Source organism: Hyperolius riggenbachi, chromosome 10 (genome assembly GCF_040937935.1).
Source record: "Hyperolius riggenbachi isolate aHypRig1 chromosome 10, aHypRig1.pri, whole genome shotgun sequence".
NCBI lineage: Eukaryota > Metazoa > Chordata > Amphibia > Anura > Hyperoliidae > Hyperolius > Hyperolius riggenbachi.
The window spans coordinates 234,299,398-234,322,198 of record NC_090655.1 but is presented as its reverse complement, the minus strand read 5'-3'; the positions used below and the strand labels follow the sequence as shown (position 1 = coordinate 234,322,198).

The window sequence follows — 22,801 nt, the reverse complement described above, 5'->3', positions numbered from 1 at the left end:
TACAAAGCAGATTCAAAATGGAGTCACTTCAGACCATCATTCCGTCAATTCACCTAGAAGAATGGCTATTAGCTGTCGATTTAAAAGACGCATACGTGCATATACCCGTTCACAGTCGCTTCCAACGATTCCTGCGATTCGCTGTAGGAGACCTCCATTTCCAATTCAGAGTGTTGCCGTTTGGCATATGCACGGCCCCGAGAACGTTTACGAAGGTTCTGGTGAACGTTATTGCATTACTTAGGGAGCAAGGTCTTCGGACACACCACTATCTAGACGACGTTTTGTTGATCGCACCATCGAAAGACAAGTTACTCCAGCACAGGAAGGTTCTGCTAGACACCCTGCAGTCTTTTGGGTGGTTGATAAATATGAAGAAAAGCAAGTTAATCCCTACTCAGACTCTGATTTATCTAGGGGTGGAAATCAGCACAACAGACAATGCAATCAGATTACCAGAGGAAAAAGTCCATTCAACAATTCACAGGATGTCAGACGCGGAACGTACGACATGGATGTCCGCGAGGCAATGCATGAGAGTGATTGGTGTGATGGTAGCAGCTATCCCCATGGTCAAGTGGGCCAGATGGAACATGAGAATATCCCAAAGAGTGTTCCTAAACCAATGGAAAGGGAAGAGCTACGATCAGACCATAAGAATCTTCCCCTGCATGAAGCAGGAGCTCAAATGGTGGCAGAATGTTCACAACCTACAAAAGCACCACAAGTTGCAGGAACAAGAACCAATATGCATTACGACCGATGCAAGTATGTGGGGGTGGGGTGCTCATCTGAACCACAATTATGTCCAAGGAAAATAGGAGACACCTGTACAGGGAATACCCGCCAACATTCTGGAGATTCGTGCAGCATGGAGGCCGCTGATACATTACGAGGACATATGCAAAGGAGGCTCGGTTATCCTGAGAATGGACAATACAACAGCCGTCGCCTGTACGTACGGAATCAGGGGGGCACCCGCAGTGCAACAATTCTAAGAGAGGTGGCACCGATCATGAAATGGGCTCAAAACAACCTCACGTTATTATCAGCCATACACATACCTGGGACCCAGAACGTAATAGCGGATACACTGAGCCGAGGATGGATAGACCCCAACGAGTGGGCGCTCAACCCAGATATCTTCAAACAGATCTGTCGCAGGTGGGGACAGCCACAGATCGACTTAATGGCGACCTCACAGAACTCAAAATGTCCGAGATTTATAACCACATTCCGCTGCGAGCAGGCACAGCAGTGGGATGCACTAACTGCACCGTGGGAATGCAGATTAGCGTACGTGTTTCCCCCCAACGCCTCTCATCGCTCACCTACTCAGACGCATCCAACGAGAGAACTCAGCAGTGATAATAGTGATCCCTTGGTGGCCTCGCAGGCCATGGTTTCCACTCCTTCAGGAACTTCTGGTGGAACCTCCATCAGGGGAGGACTGGGACCTTTTGGCCTGGAGGGAAAACACAAACTAGAGGCCCGGTTTCACAGCAATCCCAGCCCAAATGACGTCACACGCGCCCCAAGTGCTATATACCGGTAGTCATGTGGGTCGCCAATGCAACAAGGATACTCAAGGGACAGCATGACAGGTAAAGTATAAATGCACAGGCACCGTGGGGCACATAATACATTTTGAGGGACAACGGCTGGGGTTTCCATCGCATTCATAATTAATTATCACACTTCATGACCACATCGGCACATCGATACATTCAACTACTTTCCACCCAAAATAAATTGTTATATGGGCATGCTTGTGGTGGCACAGATTTTCATCCAATTGGATAATAATTATGAAGCGGTTGGTGGATCAGCCAGCCCTAAATCATTAAATGAGAGGCAGCCTGGGGGGAAATCTCCCCCCTTCCCCCCTGGCCAGTCCTCCCCTGACCTCCATTCAGGTTACCGTGTCCCAGGAACCTGTTGACACAGGGACAGATTCTACACCCAACAACAACAACAACAAATAACATTTATAGAATGTAGAGCACTTTTCTCCCATAGTACTCAAAGCGCATAAGCATGGCTCAGACCATTGTGGTACAGAGGAAGAATTTTATAAGTCCGGAAATGCCAGGCTAAACAGGTGGCTTTTCAGTCTGGATTTGAATAGCTCCAGGGATGGTGCTGTCTTTACTGGGTGTGGCAGGGAGTTCCAAAGAGTAGGGGCAGCATGACAGAAGGCTCTATCTCCAGATTTTTTGAGGTGCACTCTGGGAGTGACCAAGTTTATAGAACTAGCTGATCTGAGGTTGTGAGAGGTGTGGTGCAGCTTCAGCAAGTCCTTCATGTATCCAGGGCCCAGATTGTGCAGGGATTTGAATGTCAGCAGTCCAATCTTGAAGCGTATTCTCCATTCTACTGGTAGCCAGTGCAGTGAGCGAAGGATCGGTGTAATGTGACAGTGGCGAGGCTGGTTTGTTAGCAATCTGACAGCAGCATTCTGCACTAATTGCAGGCGACGCAGGTCCTTTTTGGGGAGGCCAGCATAAAGGGCATTGCAGTAATCCAGCCGTGATGTGATGAAGGCGTGAACTAGGGTTGGAAGATCCTCTGGGGGAATCAGATGTTTAATCTTTGCAATGTTCTTCAGATGAAAGTAGGAAGATTTAACTACAGATGAAATTTCGTTTCTGAAACTTAAATCCCCATCGATTAGTACGCCAAGGCTGCGCACAAGGTTGGAGCTGTTTATGTCCGAATTCCCAATCCTGATTGGTGTTGCTTTAGGATAGAGCGGTTTTGATGGCGAGCACTGGCTTTGGACAAAGAGGACCTCAGTTTTGTCAGCATTCAGTTTCAACCAGTTATCATTCATCCATGCCTGTAGCTCAGCTAAGCAAGAGTTTATATTTGGAGTAGGGTCTGTTCCACCAGGTTTGAAGGACAGGTATAGCTGTGTGTCATCGGCGTAGCAGTGGTACGTCAGGCCATGTCGTTGGATAAGTGTACCGAGTGGCAACATGTAGATTGCAAACAGCAGAGGGGATAGGATTGATCCTTGTGGCAATCCGAATTGTAGAGGTGCAGGTTTGGACATTATAGGGCCTAGGAATACTCTCTGTGTTCTGTCAGTCAGGAATGATCTAGACCCCAAGATACTCTGTTTGACGGCATGCAAATTGAGAGGGAAAAACTATCACAGATAGGATGCTCAACTGCTGTAACTGAGACTATGCTAAGGGCAAGGAAGATCTCTACGAATAGAACGTATCACAAGGTCTGGGATAAATATACCACTTTTATGTCACACAATAAAATCGATCCTATGGATCCACCAGTATCATATATGTTGAGTTCCTCCAAAAGGCCTGGAGATGGGTCTCGGACTAAGAACCATAAAAAGTCAGATCTCCGCTATATCTGCTCTAACGGACAGGAAATGAGCAGTACACCCCTTGATAGTACAATTTGTAAGGGCAGTAACAAAGCTAAGGCCACCTAGACGCAATTACTATCCACAATGGGACCTGCCGTTAGTACTTCAGGGTTTAGCCAAATCACCTTTTGAGCCGCTGAAGGACTGTAACCTCATCAATCTCACATTAAAGGTGACATTCTTAGTGGCAATTGCCTCAGCACGGCGAGTTTCTGAGCTACAAGCGCTTACGTGTGATCCGGATCATAAGCAGTTCTACCCTGACCGAGTGACTCTGAAGCCTAATATGTCCCGGCAGCAACAGGGACTATCTCATCATGGATAGTAAGGGCAATCAGGGCTGCATACAGGGGCTAAAGAGCTCATGATTTATGTCTCCTTAAAGCGGTATTGTCACCATAAAAATGAAATTTCAACAGCAACTGGTCTGAGTGTATTAAGTGATAAAGATGCTAATTCTGCATTAAAAACTTGATAAACTTTTTCTGCTGTTATGGTTTGTAATTATCACATACGTTGGCACTGTTTGGCACTAGGGCCAGTGCTCCTAAAGGGTTGAATGCTGGGAGTTTTTAGTTTTTTTTTTATCTACTGTATAATATATTCCTCCTCTTCCATTTATTTCCCTGCCTAACTGCTTATCAGAAACATCCTCTGATTACTTGTGTTTACAAGCAAGGCTGAGGTGACTCAGTGATTTGATGTGTAAATAAAAAAAAGACAGTGCAGTATACACCTCAATGGGAGTGTCTGAAGACTCTGGGACTTGGAGGAGGGCAGCTAATGAATACACAATGAGCAAGAGAAGGGAGGGGGGGAAACAAGAGTCAGGGAGGATATGATGTCAGCATTAGCTTGGCAAGATGGCCACTGCCTAAAATAGGATTTTCTACTTTTCCTTTATAAAATTCACAGGAATCAGTACGTGGATAGCACAATACATCTGTTATGTAAGTAGAAGTAGCATTTATTTACTTATATATGTGTTTTTTTATTTCTAGGTTAGAATGGGTGTCGCTTGTTCTTTAAAGGGCAACTGAAGTGCCGTGTGCTCCCTGTCCACAGCATCTTTACTGCAGTGTGGTGCATCAGGCCCATGGAGAGATAAATCATGTAATGCAGTGCTGTCCATCTCTGTGGACTTGATCACGGGAGTCTTGGTCTGGAGGTGGTGGAGCAGAAACATCCTGGGTTTGGGGGGGGGGGGGGAGAGAAGGAGGTGGGCGTGGCAGAAGCAGAGTGACAAAGCAAGGAGACTGGCCACAGCAAGAGTTCTCGAGGGCCGAATGCGGCCATTTGGACAGACCTGAAGTAGTGCATCAAACCCCTTTCTGTTTATCTCATGAATTATCACACATTATTTATCTCATGCATCAGCTTTGTGAAGCACCCTTGTTGTCAGATGTAAAGGCAGCTCGACAAAGAGACAGATGTTTCTCTGATCTTATCTGATCCAGGAAAGATCTGTTGGCTGACCATACACCGCAGGCCGATTCCCAACCGAAGTCAGCATGTAATCTATCAGGAATTGGTCTTGTGATCTCCCCACCTCTGTCGCTATCCCCCCAAATGTTAATGTGCCCCTCCCCCTTACGCATGTGCATTAAAATCTCTCACCTGCCGGTTGTAGCTGCTTCTTCTTCCTTATTGGCATCCAATGCATAGCATGTGTGTGATGTCACACACACCAGTGCAGCAGCCCTGTGGGACGCAAATGAGGAAGTAGCAGCTGGACTTGCAGCGACTGGCCAGGTGAATGATTTTAATGCACGATCGGGGAGGGCGGGGGGCTCAAGGGAGAGGGGTTGGCACATTAGCATTTGGCGAAGACCGTCAACTTTGTTGCTTGTCCCAATATCGCACACTGTTACCGCCACGCACCCGATCGACCATGTTGGCCTGAGATTTTCCAGCTTGCTTGATCTACACATTTAACTGATTTTGGCCCGAGATCAGTCGAATCGACAATTGGGCATGCTTGTTGCAGTACCGATTTTCATCCAATTCGATAATAATTATCTAATGAGATGGTCTATCGGCCGCATAATCTGTAGATGTATGGCCACCTTAAGAGAGCACCAGTGAATAAAGACTTGTTATTTCACTGAGGCCATTGAATCCCCCATTTGTTCTACTCATAAGAAGATGCTCAGAGTAAAATATGATTTAATCATAACAAGCAGTGCAACAAGTGCTGTATAAATACATCATAATGTTAATTATCTGCTGAACAGTCAAATAGGAAAGTCCAGGGTTTTCTTATCAAATAGGTTATTGCTAATAACTCGATAGAATGTATTTTTTTCAACCCAACTATGGGGTTGATGCAATATCTGCCAGTAATATTGCTGCCCACAGGTAATGCATGGCAATATTACCGCTGCTACCTCCAGCAGTGTACTGCATGTAATGCAATTAGCTTGGACCGTAGTACATGATTAACATGACCGTTACTATGGTAATGCATATCATGCACATATCGTGCATGAACCGCTGAGTAACTATGTATTCCAACTGTACCACAGAGCCGGGTATCTTTTAATAGCATTTTCTCGTAATGTATGGGGTTCCCACACCAGAGAACGAGATAAAGGAGTTACACATCTGCAGCAAAAAATGATAAAAGGTGCCCATCTTCTTATAGATGCGCACCAGATGTGGCCAGAAAATAGATATCTCTTAGATCTGAATCTGATCAGAGAGGTGTCTATTATTGCCACACACTACACATAGATTTTGAATGGATTTCGGCATAGAATCTGTAAAAATCTATGGAACCACTAGGTGGCCTCTTTGTTCCCCTGCATTATATTGTCTCTCCAGGCCCCAGAGACAGTCTCCCCTCAAGCTAATATTGCTCCCCTGGTGCCCCATCAGGGTACTCGCGTCATCAGAGCACACTTACCCGTTCCTTTCTGGCCGATGTGCTCCCTCCAGTCTGTGTCTTCATTTCCCTGGCACCTGCTCTCTGTAACCCGGCAGCATGTACGCTGTCATGTAACTTGCCACCAGGACCCGGAAAATGGGCGCCGGCAAGGATGAAGATGGAAGGACATAGACTGGAGGGAGTGCTTAGGCTGGACAGGTGAGCTTACTCTGATGCCGGGAGTACTACACAGGGGTACGCGGAGCAATATTATCTTAAGAGGAGACTGGGGGGGCTGTCTGATGCTCCCCTACCCCCTTTTGAGCTAGATCTTCCATCCTGGTCGATCGATAATTCCATCCTGGTCGATCAATAATTTTGAGCAAATTTGGCTGAAAAATCAACCAAAATTACAACAGGGTGACCATACTGAGGCATCAGACTGCAAATTCGATTACAGTGATCAAATCTGCCAGGGTAAATTGATCAGTGCATGGGCAGCTAAAGGAACCACAAATCTGCAGCAGAAACACCCTTTCTTTAAAGGACAACTGTTATGAGATGGATATGGAGGCTACAATATTAATTTCCTTTTAAACAATGCCAGTTGCCTGCAAGCCCTGCTGGTCTATTTGGCTGCAGTAGTGTCTGAATCTCACCAGAAACAAGCATGCAGCTAATCTTTCAGATCTGACAATAATGCCAGAAACACCTGATCTGCTGCATGCTTGTTCAGGGTCTATGGCTAATAGTATTAGAGGCAGAGAATCAGCAGGGCAGCTAGGCAACTGGTATTACTGAAGGCTTCTATGCAGATGTCTTTTGCAATATTTGCATTAATTCCTTATATGGTCCCTATAGAGTATATTGTGCCCCAGAAAAAGCACAATAATCTTTCCTATACTGCAGAACAACAAATATAAACAGCATACAGGCATCTGTTTTTCTGCACTACACTGTTATCAATCAGTGGTGCTTTGCACAGTTGAGCTTTCCCGGGCTTTGTGAACTTTCTGGTGCACCAGCAGGTCCACTTTCACGCTAAAACGTTTCTCGCACCCCGAGCATGAAAAAGGACGTTCCAGGGTGTGTCGCCTCTGATGCTTTAGGAGGTCCCCTTTCAGGATAAAGCATTTCCCACACTCTGAACAGAAAAAAGGACGCTCCCCAGTGTGAGTCCTCCGGTGCTTTTGAAGGTGTGCTTTCTCAAAGAAGGATTTCCCACACTCTGAACAGGAAAAGGGTCGTCTGCCTGTATGAATTCTCTGGTGTGTGCGGAGATGGGACTTCTGGGCGAAGTATTTCCCGCACTCCAGGCAGGGAAAAGGACACTCACCGGTGTGCGTGCGCTGGTGGATGACTAGGTATTGTTTCTCTGGGAAGCATTTCCCACACTCTGTGCATTGGAAGGGCTTCTCGCCCATATGGCTTTTCAAATGGGCATTGAGTCCTGGTAGCTGTGCAAATAACTTTCCGCACTTGGGGCAGCAAAAGGGCTTCTCACCAGTGTGGACTCTCCGGTGCCTTATCAGATCTATTTTTGTCTTAAAGAGTCTTGGGCACTCTGGGCATGAAATTGTGGCGCACAGGGAGTGTCTCTTCTGGTGCTTGCCAAGATAGATCTTTGAAGCAAAACATTTACCACATTTAGGACATGGAAACCCCTCATTATGCGTATGTATAGCAGTCTGTGATTGAAAGGAATCCTCTGTATCATCTGAGGGTGACACAAGGTGTCCATCTGACGTGCCCCCAATATCTTGTCCCCCTGTAGGAGAAAAAGTTGGAATTAATTTGAAAAGTGTAAAATTATCCAAACACAAAAAATAATGGATATGATAATAAAATGAAACCGCTTTTGGGAAAAACAAAACCTGTTCAATGTCTATTGCTATCTCTCGTTTCGTGTCCTCAGGACCAGAGGGATCATTAGAATGAGAGAGGTGATAGGAGGTCCCAATTTCATCCCATGGACAGGAAGTGGGGCAAATTTCACTAACAGGGGCAGTTGTAAACAACAAATAGGGTTCTAGCACCATTCAACATTGTCCAAAACTTTGGGCTATGAAGAAACTTAAGCTCCATAAACACGCCAGATGAAACTCAATCCAGGTGACCGACAATGACCGCCTCTGCCGTGCTTGGCAGCTCCCGATGCCCCCTGACCGCTTGGCCAGCGCTCTGTCCTGGTGAATCACTTCAGCCACGTGAAGGGCGATAGCATTGTTTTCTCCCACTCCTCCCCTTCCTTCCTGCAATGTCACACCTGCGTGGCTCCGCCCCTCTGTGTGCCCCATTAAAGGACCACTACTGCGAAAAATTGTAAAATGTAAAATACATGTAAACATATACAAATAAGAAGTATGTTTCTTCCACATTAAAGTAAGCCATAAATTACTTTTCTCTTGCTGTCACAGTAGGTAGTAAAAATCTGACAGAGCCAACAGGTTTTGGTCTAGTCCAGTGATCTGCAAACTTGGCTCTCCAGCTCTTAAGGAACTACAAGTCCCACAATGCATTTGCCTTTATGAATCATGACTGTGGCTGTTAGACTCCCGCAATGAATTGTGGGACTTGTAGTTCCTTAACAGCTGGAGAGCCAAGTTTGCAGATCACTGGTCTAGTCCACCTCTTCATGGGGGATTCTCAGCATGGTCTTTATTTTTTATAACGATACTCCTTAAAAAAGATTTATATAAAGATGCTGACTAGTCTCCATGCTCGCTGCACACTTTTTTAGCTGAGAAGCAACTGCTATTCAAGTGCGATGTGGTAAAGGATAAAGGATACCGGGCACCAGCTGCTTTGCAAGGCTAATTTATTTCATCCCACCAAGACAGACACCAAAATTCAGGCAGTAGGTCTAACAGCCGTTTCGCAAGGGTCTCTGAGGAAGCAAGCATTGCCAGTTTGCGAAACGGCTGTTAGACCTACTGCCTGAATTTTGGTGTCTGTCTTGGTGGGATGAAATAAATTAGCCTTGCAAAGCAGCTGGTGCCCGGTATCCTTTATCCTTTACCACATCACAATTGCTGTCTTTTAACCGGAGGCACAGGGAGCAAGTGTTGAGGACCCCCCAGAAGGCTGCCTGTTGTTACATTTGATGCCAATCTTCCTTTCATCCTTTTACCATTGCTATTCAAGTGCTTTTGAAAATAAAGAAAACCCCGAGAATCCCCCAGGAGGAGAGGGCCTAGTCCAAAACCTGTCTGTTCTGTCAGATTTCTACTACCTACTGAAAGTGACAGCAAGATAAGAGAAAAGTAATGTATGGCTCATTTTACCCTGGAACATATATACTTCTTATTTGTATGTTTACATGTATTTTAAATTTGACAATTTCCGCAATAGTGGTCCTTTAAAGGGAACCTGTAACAAAAAAAAAGTTCCCCTGGGGGGTACTCACCTCGGTGGGGGAAGCCTCAGGGTTCCAATGAGGCTTCCCCCTCCGCTGTAGCTGCAGGCAATCCAGCGCTGGCTCCCTCAAAGTCTCCAGCAATCCTGGCTCGGCAAGCCCGGCAAGCTATATTTATTTACCTTCCCTGGCTCCAGCGGGGGAGCTGTTGCGGCTCTCAGCACGGAGATCGGTGGAAATGGCTGATCTCTGTCGGGTCCGCTCTACTACGCAGGGGCAGGAGGCTTGCGCCTGTGCAGTAGAGCGACCCGACACTGATCGGCTATTTCTGCCCATCTCCGAGCGGAGAGCTGATACTGCGCCTACGCTGGAGCCGGAAAGGTAAATATTTACATCCCCGCTGTTCGGGGAGCACAGCGAGACCGCCATGGGACACAGGAGGACAGGGAAGCCTCAATAGGATCCGGAAGCTTCCCCCCTACTGAGGTGAGTACCCCCCAGGGGAACTTTTTGTTATTACAGGTTTTCTGTAATTAAACGTGCGTATAGGCCTTTACTGTTTCACTTGAAATGTCTTTCTTGCCTTCCAAAGACTGCATTTATTTTAAAGGAGAAAAATACAAAAAGGAAGTAAAAAGGACTTCTGCATATTAAAATGTAATAACACTCATATACAACATAATCCAACCATTCTATTACTACATGTAGTCAAACATCCCAGCATGACTGTGCTTCATTTGTTCTTTGTAGCGAATAACTCGGACAGGTTGCTTAACATAGGATACCGCTGAGCTGAATCTGATTCTTCGCATTTGCTGAGAATATAAAGAAATAGCTGCTGCTAAAAACATCGTTCACCCTACTAAGCATATCTATTCCTCCTTCTGTGTTGTGCTGATGCAGCAACCCAAGCAACATGACAGCACCGCAAGCTGAATACAGGGAGGCATGCTACACAGTCGTGCAGCGTAGCATGCCTTCCATAGTTACGCATGTTGCTTATGTAGCAAGGCCCGCTCCTTTAAAGGGAAGATCCGGGGGAAAACAAAAAAAAAAACTCCACTTCCAGCCCCTGTCAGTCGGTCTGTGCCCTTGTCGCAGCTCCTCTCACTCCCGGCGTCCTGCGCTGAAGAAGCCGACCTTGCCAGGTCGGCTTCATGTGCGCTCCACGTGGTGTACTACTAGTAGAGACCTAATGACGTCTGCTTAGTAGAGACGCCACGTACACCACGTGAACCGCGCCGTGGAGCGCACATGAAGCCGTCCTGGAAGCCGACATAGCGAGGTCGGCTTCTTCAGCGTAGGACGCCGGGAGTGAGAGGAGCTGGGGCGAGGGCACAGATCGACTGACAGGGGCTGGAAGAAGCCCCAGGTAGGTGGAGTTTTTTTTTTTTTTTTGCGCGGATTTTCCCTTTAAAGGACAACTGTAGTGAGAGGTATATGGAGGCTACCATATTTTTTTTCCTGTGAGTCCTCATTTTCCCCTGCGCATAACTAGGAGATGTGGCAGCTTGGCTCACCTAATCAACGGTTCCAGCGGCCAATACAGACCTCTCCTCTCCTGAACAGCTACCCTTGTGCTGGTTTCTGCTGATGTGTTCTGTGATCGCCGCTGGAGCCATTGATTAGGTTAGCCAAGCTGCCGCTTCTCCTAGGTATACACGGGGAACAGAGGCGGACACACTGGGGACAGAAGGGAGAACATCGGAACAGAACAGGACACAAGGGGGGCAGAAGGGGTCATACTGGGGACAGCACGAGAAATAATAATTGGGGGAGAACATGTAGAAGATGGTCCTGGACCATGGATGCTCCAGATTTAGTATAGTTTTTTCCCCTTGCTTGTTGTGCCCTCTAAACCTAGGTGTGACTTATATATTGGAACACCTTATATGCCAAAAAATACGGTATTTGCTTTTAAACAATACCAGTTGTCTGGCAGTCCTCGTGATAATTTTGGCATCAGTAGTGTCTGAATCACACACCATTAGCATATGGCTAATCTTGGCACACACATCTGATCTGGATGCTCGTTCAGGGTCTATGGCTAAAAGAGTTCGAGTCAGAGCATCAGTAGAACTGCCAGATACTGGTATTATTTAAAGAGAACCCGAGGTGGGTTTGAAGAATGTTATCTGCATACAGAGGCTGGATCTGCTTATACAGCCCAGCCTCTGTTGCTATTCCAAACCCCCCTAAGGTCCCCCTGCACTCTGCAATCCCTCATAAATCACAGCCACGCTGCTGACAAACAGCTTGTCAGAGCTGGCTGTGTTTATCTCTGTAGTGTCAGTCTGCTGCTCTCCCCGCCTCCTGCAGAACTCCAGTCCCCGCCTGCATCCCTTCCCTCCCTGCTGATTGGAGGGAAGGGATGGGGGCAGGGACCGGAGCTATGCAGGAGGCGGGGGAGCAGCCGAGACTGACACTACAGATCTAAACACAGCCTCACTGCACGGCTGTGATTTATGGGGGATTGCAGAGTGCAGGGGGACCTTAGGGGGGTTTGGGATAGCAACAGAGGCTGGGCTGTATAGGCAGATCCAGCCTCTGTATGCAGATAACATTCTTTAAACACACCTCGGGTTCTCTTTAAAGGGAAATGAATATGCCAGCCTCCATATCCTTCTCACTTAAGGTTCCCTTTAAAGTGAATGGGAACCGCATTTAAAAAAATGAGACAGATACTTACCCTAGGAGAGGGAAGGCTCTGAGTCCTATAGAGCCTTCCAGCTCCTCTCCTGGTCCCCTCGTTCCAGTGCAGGCTCGCCCGGTAGCAGTATGACTAATTTAGTCAAATACTGCTTTAACCGGCCGAAGGAGGCTTCAGAAGTCTTCAGGGAGCCTGAGTGCTTCTGAAGAAGGGCAGCCCTGTACTGCGCCTGCACAAGCACGCTACCTTGCACGCTCACGTCTTAGGGAGGACACGGCTCCCGAAGATTTTCAAATACCCTTTTGGTGGGGGATTAAAATGGGGGGGAGCCAGCACAGGATAGGGAGCACCGAGAGAGGAGACGGAAGGCTCTATACAACCCAGAGCCTTCCCTCTCCTTTCCTTAGGTAAGTATTTGCTTCATTTTTTTTTTTAAATGCGGTTCCCATTCACTTTAAGAAGAATTACAGTCCAAGAAGGACACACAGTAACGTCTATCTATTAACAGTTCAGTATTAGAATTTCTCACTTGTGCTGATGATCCTTTGACAAAATTCTTCCTCTTTGATTTTCCCCATCGTGTCACCCTCCACCCTTCTCCATAGATTGCTGATCACTCCTCACATACATTTCTTCTTCCTCCTTTTTAGTTGTCCTAATTGTGTCACCCTCCTCCATAGACAGCAGGTCAGCTTTCACAAACATCTCCTCTTTAATGGTCTTCATAATATCACCTTCATGGATAGACTGCTGATTACCCCTCACATATGTCTCTTCTTCTTCCTGTTTAACTTTAACTTTTTGTTCTGCATCCTAAATCCACAGCATGGAAGCAAAAAATATATATTTAAGCTAATAAAAACACAGAATAATACAACTGTTTTGGTTTAGAGTCAAATTTGTGACCCTCAATTCCACCAACCTGATAATGGTGGGGGATGGTGGGATCTTTCGGTGGACAACCCTGGAAATAAAGAGGTCCTGTACATCTCTCTGTTGGGTTTCTGTTACTACATCCATCTGTAGGAAACACACACACACACACACTGACTGAATGCATTCTCTATATGTGTTTATTAAATGATGAGGGATCTAGGTGAACCCTCCACACTGCTCTCTCCTTTACAAGAAATGAAAGTCTCCTCTTACCGGGTGATGTGAGGATCTGCGGATTCTCCATCATAGTGTCCTTGTGGAGGTCATTGTGTCCTTCTATATAATGCCCCTCCATAGAGAAATAAACAAGGACATCCCGACACCTTATAGGGACCTGACACACATAATGGTACAGTCACTATCCAGGCACATTTTCAAAACTTTATAATGTAAAATAATAAAAAAGATAAGACAATAAAACAGTCCATCTAACCTCTCTGGGTAGAGATTTTTTTTAAAGAGAACCCGAGGTGGGTTTGAAGAATCCTATTAGCACACAGAGGCTGTGTGTGCATATAATGCCCCCCCCCCCCTTCATTCTGCTGTGCCCCCATAAATCAAAGCCGTGCTAGCGACATCTCTAGCCGGCTGTTTACCTCTTGATGTGTCAGTCTCGCCGCTCCCCCGCCTCCTCTATATCTCCACTCCCCGCCTGCGTCCCTTCCCTCCAATCAGCGGGGAGGGAAGGGACGCAGGCAGGGAGCAGCGACATAGAGGAGGCGGGGGAGCGGGGAGACTGACACATCAAGAGGTAAACAGCCGGCTAGCGATGTGTGATTTATGGGGGACAGCAGAGCGCAGGGGGGAGACAGTATAGCAACATGGGTGGGCATTATATGCACACCCAGCCTCTGTGTGTGTGAAATTTAACCACAGAAATTTTAGCCTAACCTAATTTTAGCCTGGTCCACAGATTTGGACCAACCAGAGGCTGCAGAATTCTTCTGTGGTAATTGGAATACTGCAGAAATTTTAGACCAATTGCAAGACTCGTAAAACGTGGTAGTATATGAGTCTTGTGATTGGTCTAAAATTTGCGTGTTATTCCAATTTCCGCAGTAAACTACCACAATCTCTGATTGGTCCAACACTACTGAGTTTTTCTGAATTTCGAGTGTTGCAATTGGCCTAAAAATCGACAATTTTAGGCCAGTCAGAGGACTCTGAAATACTCAATAGTATTAAACAAATCGGAGAATGCAGTGGTTAACCTCGGAAATCAGAGTTTTACCAAATCTAGTGATTGGTCTAAAATCTATGTGGTATTCAAATTTCCACAGAAAAATTCTGCAGCTTTGGCTTGATCCAATGCTTCTGACACTGAAGTATTTGGCCAATCAGAGAGTTCTGTAGTGTATGAAGGATGTCCACATAACAGCGAACATCCACAACATAAAACGGATTCTGCAAAACATTTTTTCTAAATTCCATAACTTTATTAACAAAAATGACATAAAAAAACCCTTTTCTGTGGAAATTGGTAATCGGTATCAGAAATGTGGATTTTCGGTAATCGACAATTCAGTGGGATAGGAAATTGGCATTTCTGACCATCCCTACACACTAGCAACTGATGTTAAAGTGTACCTGAAGAGAAAAAAAACTGCCCCTATGGGGTTTTTACCCCAGGAGGAGAAGCCTCTGGATCCTAAGGAGGCTTCTCCCATCCTCCTCACCAGAGGGGATCCAGTGCTGGCAGCCCTGAAGATCTGCTAACAAGGGCTTGTCAGAGGTGCGCATAGGCGCAGTAGTGGCTTTCTGATGTGCTCTGGCGGAAATAGCCAAGCCCAATCGGGTCCGCTCTACTGTGCAAGTGCAGACACCTCGCAACTTCGCAGCAGAGTAGACCTGATCGGGCTCGGCTATTTGTGCTGGAGCCTGAGGGGAGTGCTGACAGGGATTGTTTTTTGGTTTTTGTTTACCTTTATCTGGGGGTCCTAGCAATGGAAGGGGTTTACGAAGGACGACGGGTGAAGCCTCTTGGATGCCAAGGCTTCCCCCTGCCAAGGTGAGTACCCCCTAGAAAAGAATGGTTTCCTTACAGGTTTACTTTAAGGCACTTTTTTTTCTGCCTAAGCTTGTACCTTGACAAATGTTTGGGTGACAGGTGTCTGACCTAGAATCCTACTCACTTGTCTGGTCAGGTGTGTGTTTTATTAAAGGACACCTGAACTGAGAAGGATATGGAGCCATATTTATTGCCTAATAAACCATTCCAGTTGCCCGGCAGCCCTGCTGATCTCTTTGGCTGCAGCAGTATCTGGATCACACACCTGAAAAAATCATGCAGCTCGCAAATGAAGTCGGTCTTCAGAGAGAAATGTGATGCATTCTTGTTCAGGGTCTAGGGCTAAGTTAGAGGCAGAGCATCTGTAGGACTTCCAGGCAACCAGTTTTGTTTAAAAGGAAATACATATACCAGCCATCAGAGTGAAGTTATGTGACCACCCAGAATCCTCCTTACCTTTCTACATTTTTATGTCTTTCAAACGTATCTCCGACCTAAACTATCTCCCTCCACTGATGTCCTTCTATAGCCAGCAAACATAACCCAACATGCATCATGCTCTATGACATACCACCCATTGCCTAGCTTGCCGCATAGATAAACTGCATTCATAAATAAATAATATAATAAATATAATATATAACATAATATTGTTATCTTACTAGTTACCCTCTCGCCACTCACAATAATGTCTCCCTTCAACTTCCTCCTACCTCACCTATCCTGTCTTATATGTTCCATTAGTTCCTGTCCATGCGTTCCACGCTGGTAATTGGAGATCGCCATCTTGTGGAAAATAAGGAAACTGCACCCTTTTATTTCTTTTTTTTTTTCACTGGTCTTAGGAGTTCCAGTTCAGGTCTATCAATTGCTACAATAAGAACATGGATTTTTAAACAAATATGCCATGAGGGTATATTACTATTATTTTTACAAATACAATCTTGTAATCCTCAATAGTGTACAATGAGAAAGCAAAAATCAAAAACCAGAAAAAAAGACACCTTTATTTCCGAAAACAATATTGTCACCATACCTACACTACACTACACCATTGTACTAGGAACATAATCTAAATGTTGTAATAACCAGGACGGATAAGAAAATACAATTTGTGAGTTTAACCACTTAAGGACCACGGGCTTAACACCCCCCCCCCCCCCCTCCCCCAGTCACCAGGCCATTTTTTACTAAATAGGCCAATGCAGCTTTAACCACTTGCCGACCGCCCCCAGCCGATGGGCGGCGGCAAAGACTGGGCCCAAACGACCGCAATACGCCCATCGGCGGGGGCGGCTGCGGGAGTGGCTATGCGGCGATCGCGTCATTCGTGACGCGATCAGCCGCCGGGGACTCGCTCCGCCCACCGCTCGTAGTAACCCGCCGGCCGTTCGGAAGCGCCGGCAGGTTACTAGCACCCGGATCGCCGCTGCACATATGTATAATAGGCTTTGTAATGTATACAAAGCCTATTATACTGGCTGCCTCCTGCCCTGGTGGTCCCAGTGTCCGAGGGACCACCAGGGCAGGCTGCAGCCACCCTAGTCTGCACCCAAGCACACTGATTTCCCCCCCCCCTGCCCCCTGATCGCCCACAGCACCCCTCAGACCCCCCCCCTGCCCACCCCCCAGACCACTGTTTGCACCCAGTCACCCCCCTAATCACCCATCAATCACTCCCTGTCACTATCTGTCAACGCTATTTTTTTTTATCCCCCCCCCCTGCCCACTGCCCCCTCCTTATCACCCCCCCACCCCTCAGATTCTCCCCAGACCCCCCCCCCCCCCCCGTGTACTGTATGCATCTATCCCCCCTGATCACCTGTCAATCACCTGTCAATCACCGTCAATCACCCCCTGTCACTGCTACCCATCAATCAGCCCCTAACCTGCCCCTTGCGGGCAATCTGATCACCCACCCACACCAATAGATCGCCCGCAGATCCGACATCAGATCACCTCCCAAGTGCAGTGTTTACATCTCTTCTCTCCTCTAAACACCCACTAATTACCCATCAATCACCCATCAATCACCCCCTATCACCACCTGTCACTGTTACCCATCAGATTAGACCCTAATCTACCCCTTGCGGGCACCCAATCACCCGCCCACACGCTCAGATTGCCCTCAGACCCCCCCTTATCAATTTGCCAGTGCAATATTTACATCTGTTATTCCCTGTAATAACCCACTGATCACCTGTCAATCACCTATCAATCACCCCCTGTCACTGCCACCCATCAATCACCCCCTGTCACTGCCACCCATCAATCAGCCCCTAACCTGCCCCTTGCGGGCAATCTGATCACCCACCCACACCAATAGATCGCCCGCAGATCCGACATCAGATCACCTCCCAAGTGCAGTGTTTACATCTCTTCTCTCCTCTAAACACCCACTAATTACCCATCAATCACCCCCTATCACCACCTGTCACTGTTACCCAACAGATTAGACCCTAATCTGCCCCTTGCGGGCACCCAATCACCCGCCCACACACTCAGATTGCCCTCAGACCCCCCCTTATCAATTCGCCAGTGCAATATTTACATCTGTTATTCCCTGTAATAACCCACTGATCACCTGTCAATCACCTATCAATCACCCCCTGTCACTGCCACCCATCAATCAGCCCCTAACCTGCCCCTTGCGGGCAATCTGATCACCCACCCACACCAATAGATCGCCCGCAGATCCGACATCAGATCACCTCCCAAGTGCAGTGTTTACATCTCTTCTCTCCTCTAAACACCCACTAATTACCCATCAATCACCCCCTATCATCACCTGTCACTGTTACCCATCAGATTAGACCCTAATCTGCCCCTTGCGGGCACCCAATCACCCGCCCACACACTTAGATTGCCCTCAGACCCCCCTTTATCAATTCGCCAGTGCAATATTTACATCTGTTATTCCCTGTAATAACCCACTGATCACCTGTCAATCACCTATCAATCACCCCCTGTCACTGCCACCCATCAATCACCCCGTCACTGCCACCCATCAATCAGCCCCTAACCTGCCCCTTGCGGGCAATCTGATCACCCACCCACACCAATAGATCGCCCGCAGATCCGACATCAGATCACCTCCCAAGTGCAGTGTTTACATCTCTTCTCTCCTCTAAACACCCACTAATTACCCATCAATCACCCCCTATCACCACCTGTCACGGTTACCCATCAGATTAGACCCTAATCTGCCCCTTGCGGGCACCCAATCACCCGCCCACACCTCAGAACGTCCTCAGACCCCAGCCCTGATCACCTCGCTAGTGCATTGCTTGCATCTATTTCCCCCCTCTAATCACACCTTGAGACACCCATCAATCACCTCCTGTCACCCCCTAGCACACCTACCCATCAGATCAGGCCCTAATTTGCCCCGTGTGGGCTCCTGATCACTCGGCCAAACCCTCAGATCCCCCTCAGACCCCCTTCCGATCACCTCCCCAGTGCATTGATTGCATCTATTTTCCCCTCTAACTGCCCCCTGAGACACCCATCAATCACCTCCTGTCACCCCCCTAGCACTCCTATCCATCAGATCAGGCCCAAAACATCCTGTCATCTAAGAGGCCACCCTGCTTATGACCGGTTCCACAAAATTTGCCCCCTCATAGACCACCTGTCATCAAAATTTGCAGATGCTTATACCCCTGATCAGTCATTTTGAGAAATTTGGTTTCCAGACTACTCACAGTTTTGGGCCCGTAAAATGCCAGGGCAGTATAGGAACCCCACAAGTGACCCCATTTTAGAAAGAAGACACCCCAAGGTATTCTGTTAGGTGTATGATGAGTTCATAGAAGATTTTATTTTTTTGTCAAAAGTTAGCGGAAATTGGATTTTTATTGTTTTTTTCACAAAGTGTCATTTTTCACTAACTTGTGACAAAAAATAAAATCTTCTATGAACTCACCATACCCCTAACGGAATACCTTGGGGTGTCTTCTTTCTAAAATGGGGTCACTTGTGGGGTTCCTATACTGCCCTGGCATTTTAGGGGCCCTAAACCGTGAGGAGTAGTCTAGAAAACAAATGCCTCAAAATGACCTGTGAATAGGACGTTGGGCCCCTTAGCGCACCTAGGCTGCAAAAAAGTGTCACACATGTGGTATCGCCATACTCAGGAGAAGTAGTATAATGTGTTTTGTGGTGTATTTTTACACATACCCATGCTGGGTGGGAGAAATCTCTCTGTAAATGGACAATTGTGTGTAAAAAAAATCAAAAATGTGTCATTTACAGAGATATTTCTCCCACCCAGCATGGTTATATGTAAAAATACACCACAAAACACATTATACTACTTCTTCTGAGTACGGCGATACCACATGTGTGACACTTTTTTGCAGCCTAACTGTGCTAAGGGGCCCAAAGTCCAATGAGTACCTTTAGGATTTCACAGGTCATTTTGAGAAATTTAGGTTCAAGTCTACTCCTCACGGTTTAGGGCTCCTAAAATGCCAGGGCAGTATAGGAACCCCACAAGTGACCCCATTTTAGAAAGAAGACACCCCAAGGTATTCTGTTAGGTGTATGATGAGTTCATAGAAGATTTTATTTTTTGTCACAAGTTAGCGGAAATTGATATGTATTGTTTTTTTTTTTCACAAAGTGTCATTTTCCGCTAACTTGTGACAAAAAAAAAATCTTCTATGAACTCACCATACTCCTAACAGAATACCTTGGGGTGTCTTCTTTCTAAAATGGGGTCACTTGTGGGGTTCCTATACTGCTCTGGCATTTTAGGGGCCCTAAACCGTGAGCAGTAGTCTAGAATCCAAATGCCTCAAAATGACCTGTGAATAGGACGTTAGGCTCCTTAGCGCACCTAGGTTGCAAAAAAGTGTCACACATGTGGTATCGCCGTACTCAGAAGAAGTAGTATATTGTGTTTTGGGGTGTATTTTTACACATACCCATGCTGGGTGGGAGAAATATCTCTGTAAATGGACAATTGTGTGTAAAAAAAAAAATCAAACAATTGTCATTTACAGAGATATTTCTCCCACCCAGCATGGTTATGTGTAAAAATACACCCCAAAACACATTATACTACTTCTCCTGAGTACGGCGGTACCACATGTGTGGCACTTTTTTGCACCCTAAGTGCGCTAAGAGGCCCAAAGTCCAATGAGTACCTTTAGGATTTCACAGGTCATTTTGCGACATTTGGTTTCAAGACTACTCCTCACGGTTTAGGGCCCCTAAAATGCCAGGGCAGTATAGGAACCCCACAAATGACCCCATTTTAGAAAGAAGACACCCCAAGGTATTCCGTACGGAGTATGGTGAGTTCATAGAAGATTTTATTTTTTGTCACAAGTTAGCGGAAAATGACACTTTGTAAAAAAAAAACAATTAAAATCAATTTCCGCTAACTTGTGACAAAAAAAAAAAATCTTCTATGAACTCACCATCCTCCTAACGGAATACCTTGGGGTGTCTTCTTTCTAAAATGGGGCCCTAAACCGTGAGGAGTAGTCTTGAAACGAAATTTCTCAAAATGACCTGTGAAATCCTAAAGGTACTCATTGAACTTTGGGCCCCTTAGCGCAGTTAGGGTGCAAAAAAGTGCCACACATGTGGTATCGCCGTACTCAGGAGAAGTAGTATAATGTGTTTTGGGGTGTATTTTTCCACATACCCATGCTGAGTGGGAGAAATATATCTATAAATAGACAATTGTGTGTAAAAAAAATAAAACAATTGTCATTTACGGAGATATTTCTCCCACCCAGCATGGGTATGTGTAAAAATACACCCCAAAACACATTATACTACTTCTCCTGAGTACGGCAATACCACATGTGTGGCACTTTTTTGCACCCTAACTGCGCTAAGGGGCCCAAAGTCCAATGAGCATCTTTAGGCTTTACAGGGGTGCTTACAATTAGGCACCCCCCAAAATGCCAGGACAGTGAACACACCCCACAAATGACCCCATTTTGGAAAGTAGACACTTCAAGGTATTCAGAGAGGAGCATAGTGAGTCCGTGGCAGATTTTATTTTTTTTTTGTCGCAAGTTAGAAGAAATGGAAACTTTTTTTTTTTCTTTTTTTTGTCAGAAAGTGTCATTTTCCGCTAACTTGTGACAAAAAATTAAATCTTCTATGAACTCACCATGCCTCTCACTGAATACTTTGGGATGTCTTCTTTCCAAAATGGGGTCATTTGGGGGGTATTTGTACTATCCTGGAATTTTAGCCCCTCATGAAACCTGACAGGTGCGCAGAAAAGTCAGAGATGCTTGAAAATGGGAAAATTCACTTTTGGCACCATAGTTTGTAAACGCTATAAATTTTACCCAATCCAATAAATATACACTGAATGTTTTTTTTTTTTAATCAAAGACATGTAGCAGAATAACTTTCGCGCTCAAATGTATAGGAAATTTTACTTTATTTGAAAAATGTCAGCACAGCAAGTTAAAAAAGTCATTTTTTTGCCAAAATTCATGTCTTTTTTGATGAATATAATAAAAACTAAAACTTGCAGCAGCAATCAAATAGCAGCAAAAGAAAGCTGTATTAGTGACAAGAAAAGGAGGTAAAATTCCTTTAGGTGGTAGGTTGTATGACCGAGCAATAAACCGTGAAAGCTGCAGTGGTCTGAATGGAGAAAAAGGCTCTGGTCCTTAAGGGGCGAAAAGACTGTGGTCCTCAAGTGGTTAAGGCCTCGCTGCAGGGCCGTACAACTCAACACACATGCCCACCAACAGAGCTCTCTTTTGGTGGGCTTTGATTGCACTCTCAATGTTTATTTATTTTTATATAAATATTTATGTCTTTATTTTTTGAATTAATTTTGCTATTTTTTTTTTACCCTCCCTCCCCCCAACAGCCAATCAGCATGATCGGCTTTGATAGGCTTCAGCCTACACCGTCGGATCGCTGTCTTGCCACCCAGGGGAACAGCCATGTCACACGGCTGTCCCCAGTACAGCGCTGCTGCTGATCGCAGTGCTGTATACAGTAAATAGACGGCAGTTTCGCTGTCTAAGTCTCCTGATTGCCGCTGGGAGCATAGCTCTGTCATTTAAGCAGAGATGTGCACGCATCGGCGCGCGTGATCTCCTGCAAAACACGCCCCCAGGACTGCATGCTGACTGTTTTTAGGCGGTCCTGGGACTGCCACCGCGTCCAGCGGCCATCAAAAGGTTTACTAGTTAGCACTGTTTATTGTTAAGTTATAATGGATGTAAATGGAGAAATAGCATGTTTTTTTCTATTTTTTTTTATTTTCCCTTTAAAATGCATAGAAAATAAGGTAATTACTAAAAAGATTTTCACACACTAAAAGCCTAGTTTGTCCCGGGGAAAAAAAAACTATGTATAAATCATTTAGGTGTGATAAGTAGAAATAAAGTTATTAGCGAATGAATGGGAGCAATGCTGATATGTGAAAATTGCTCTTGTCCTGAAGTGTTTAAAGGGAAGATCCACGGTACATTAAAAAAAAAAAAACTAATCCACTTACCTGGGGCTTCCTCCAGCCCGTGGCAGGCAGGACGTGCCCTCGACGCCGCTCTGCAGGCTCCCGGGCATCTCCGGTGGTGCAGCCGACCTGGCCAGGCCGGCTT

At 46.0% G+C, this 22,801-nt stretch overlaps 1 protein-coding gene across 3 annotated transcripts in view; it reads right to left on the bottom strand.

Moving 5' to 3' along the window:
* Window positions 1-7,076: 7,076 nt before the first annotated feature.
* Window positions 7,077-22,801, bottom strand: part of LOC137534858 (oocyte zinc finger protein XlCOF6.1-like) — a 30,035-nt gene continuing 14,310 nt past the window's right edge. The window contains exons 1-5 of one of the 3 annotated variants that reach the window (XM_068256532.1): window positions 15,894-15,933; window positions 13,415-13,535; window positions 13,188-13,285; window positions 12,795-13,078; window positions 7,077-8,028 (exon numbers count right to left, since the gene is read on the bottom strand). In XM_068256532.1, coding sequence (XP_068112633.1) covers window positions 7,223-8,028; window positions 12,795-12,843 — 855 coding nt within the window. In that variant the 5' untranslated portion in view covers window positions 12,844-13,078; window positions 13,188-13,285; window positions 13,415-13,535; window positions 15,894-15,933 and the 3' untranslated portion in view covers window positions 7,077-7,222. Of the gene's footprint in view, window positions 8,029-12,794; window positions 13,079-13,187; window positions 13,286-13,414; window positions 13,536-15,871; window positions 15,934-22,801 lie in introns of those variants that run through there. The other 2 variants (XM_068256533.1, XM_068256531.1) reach the window with 2 other exon arrangements.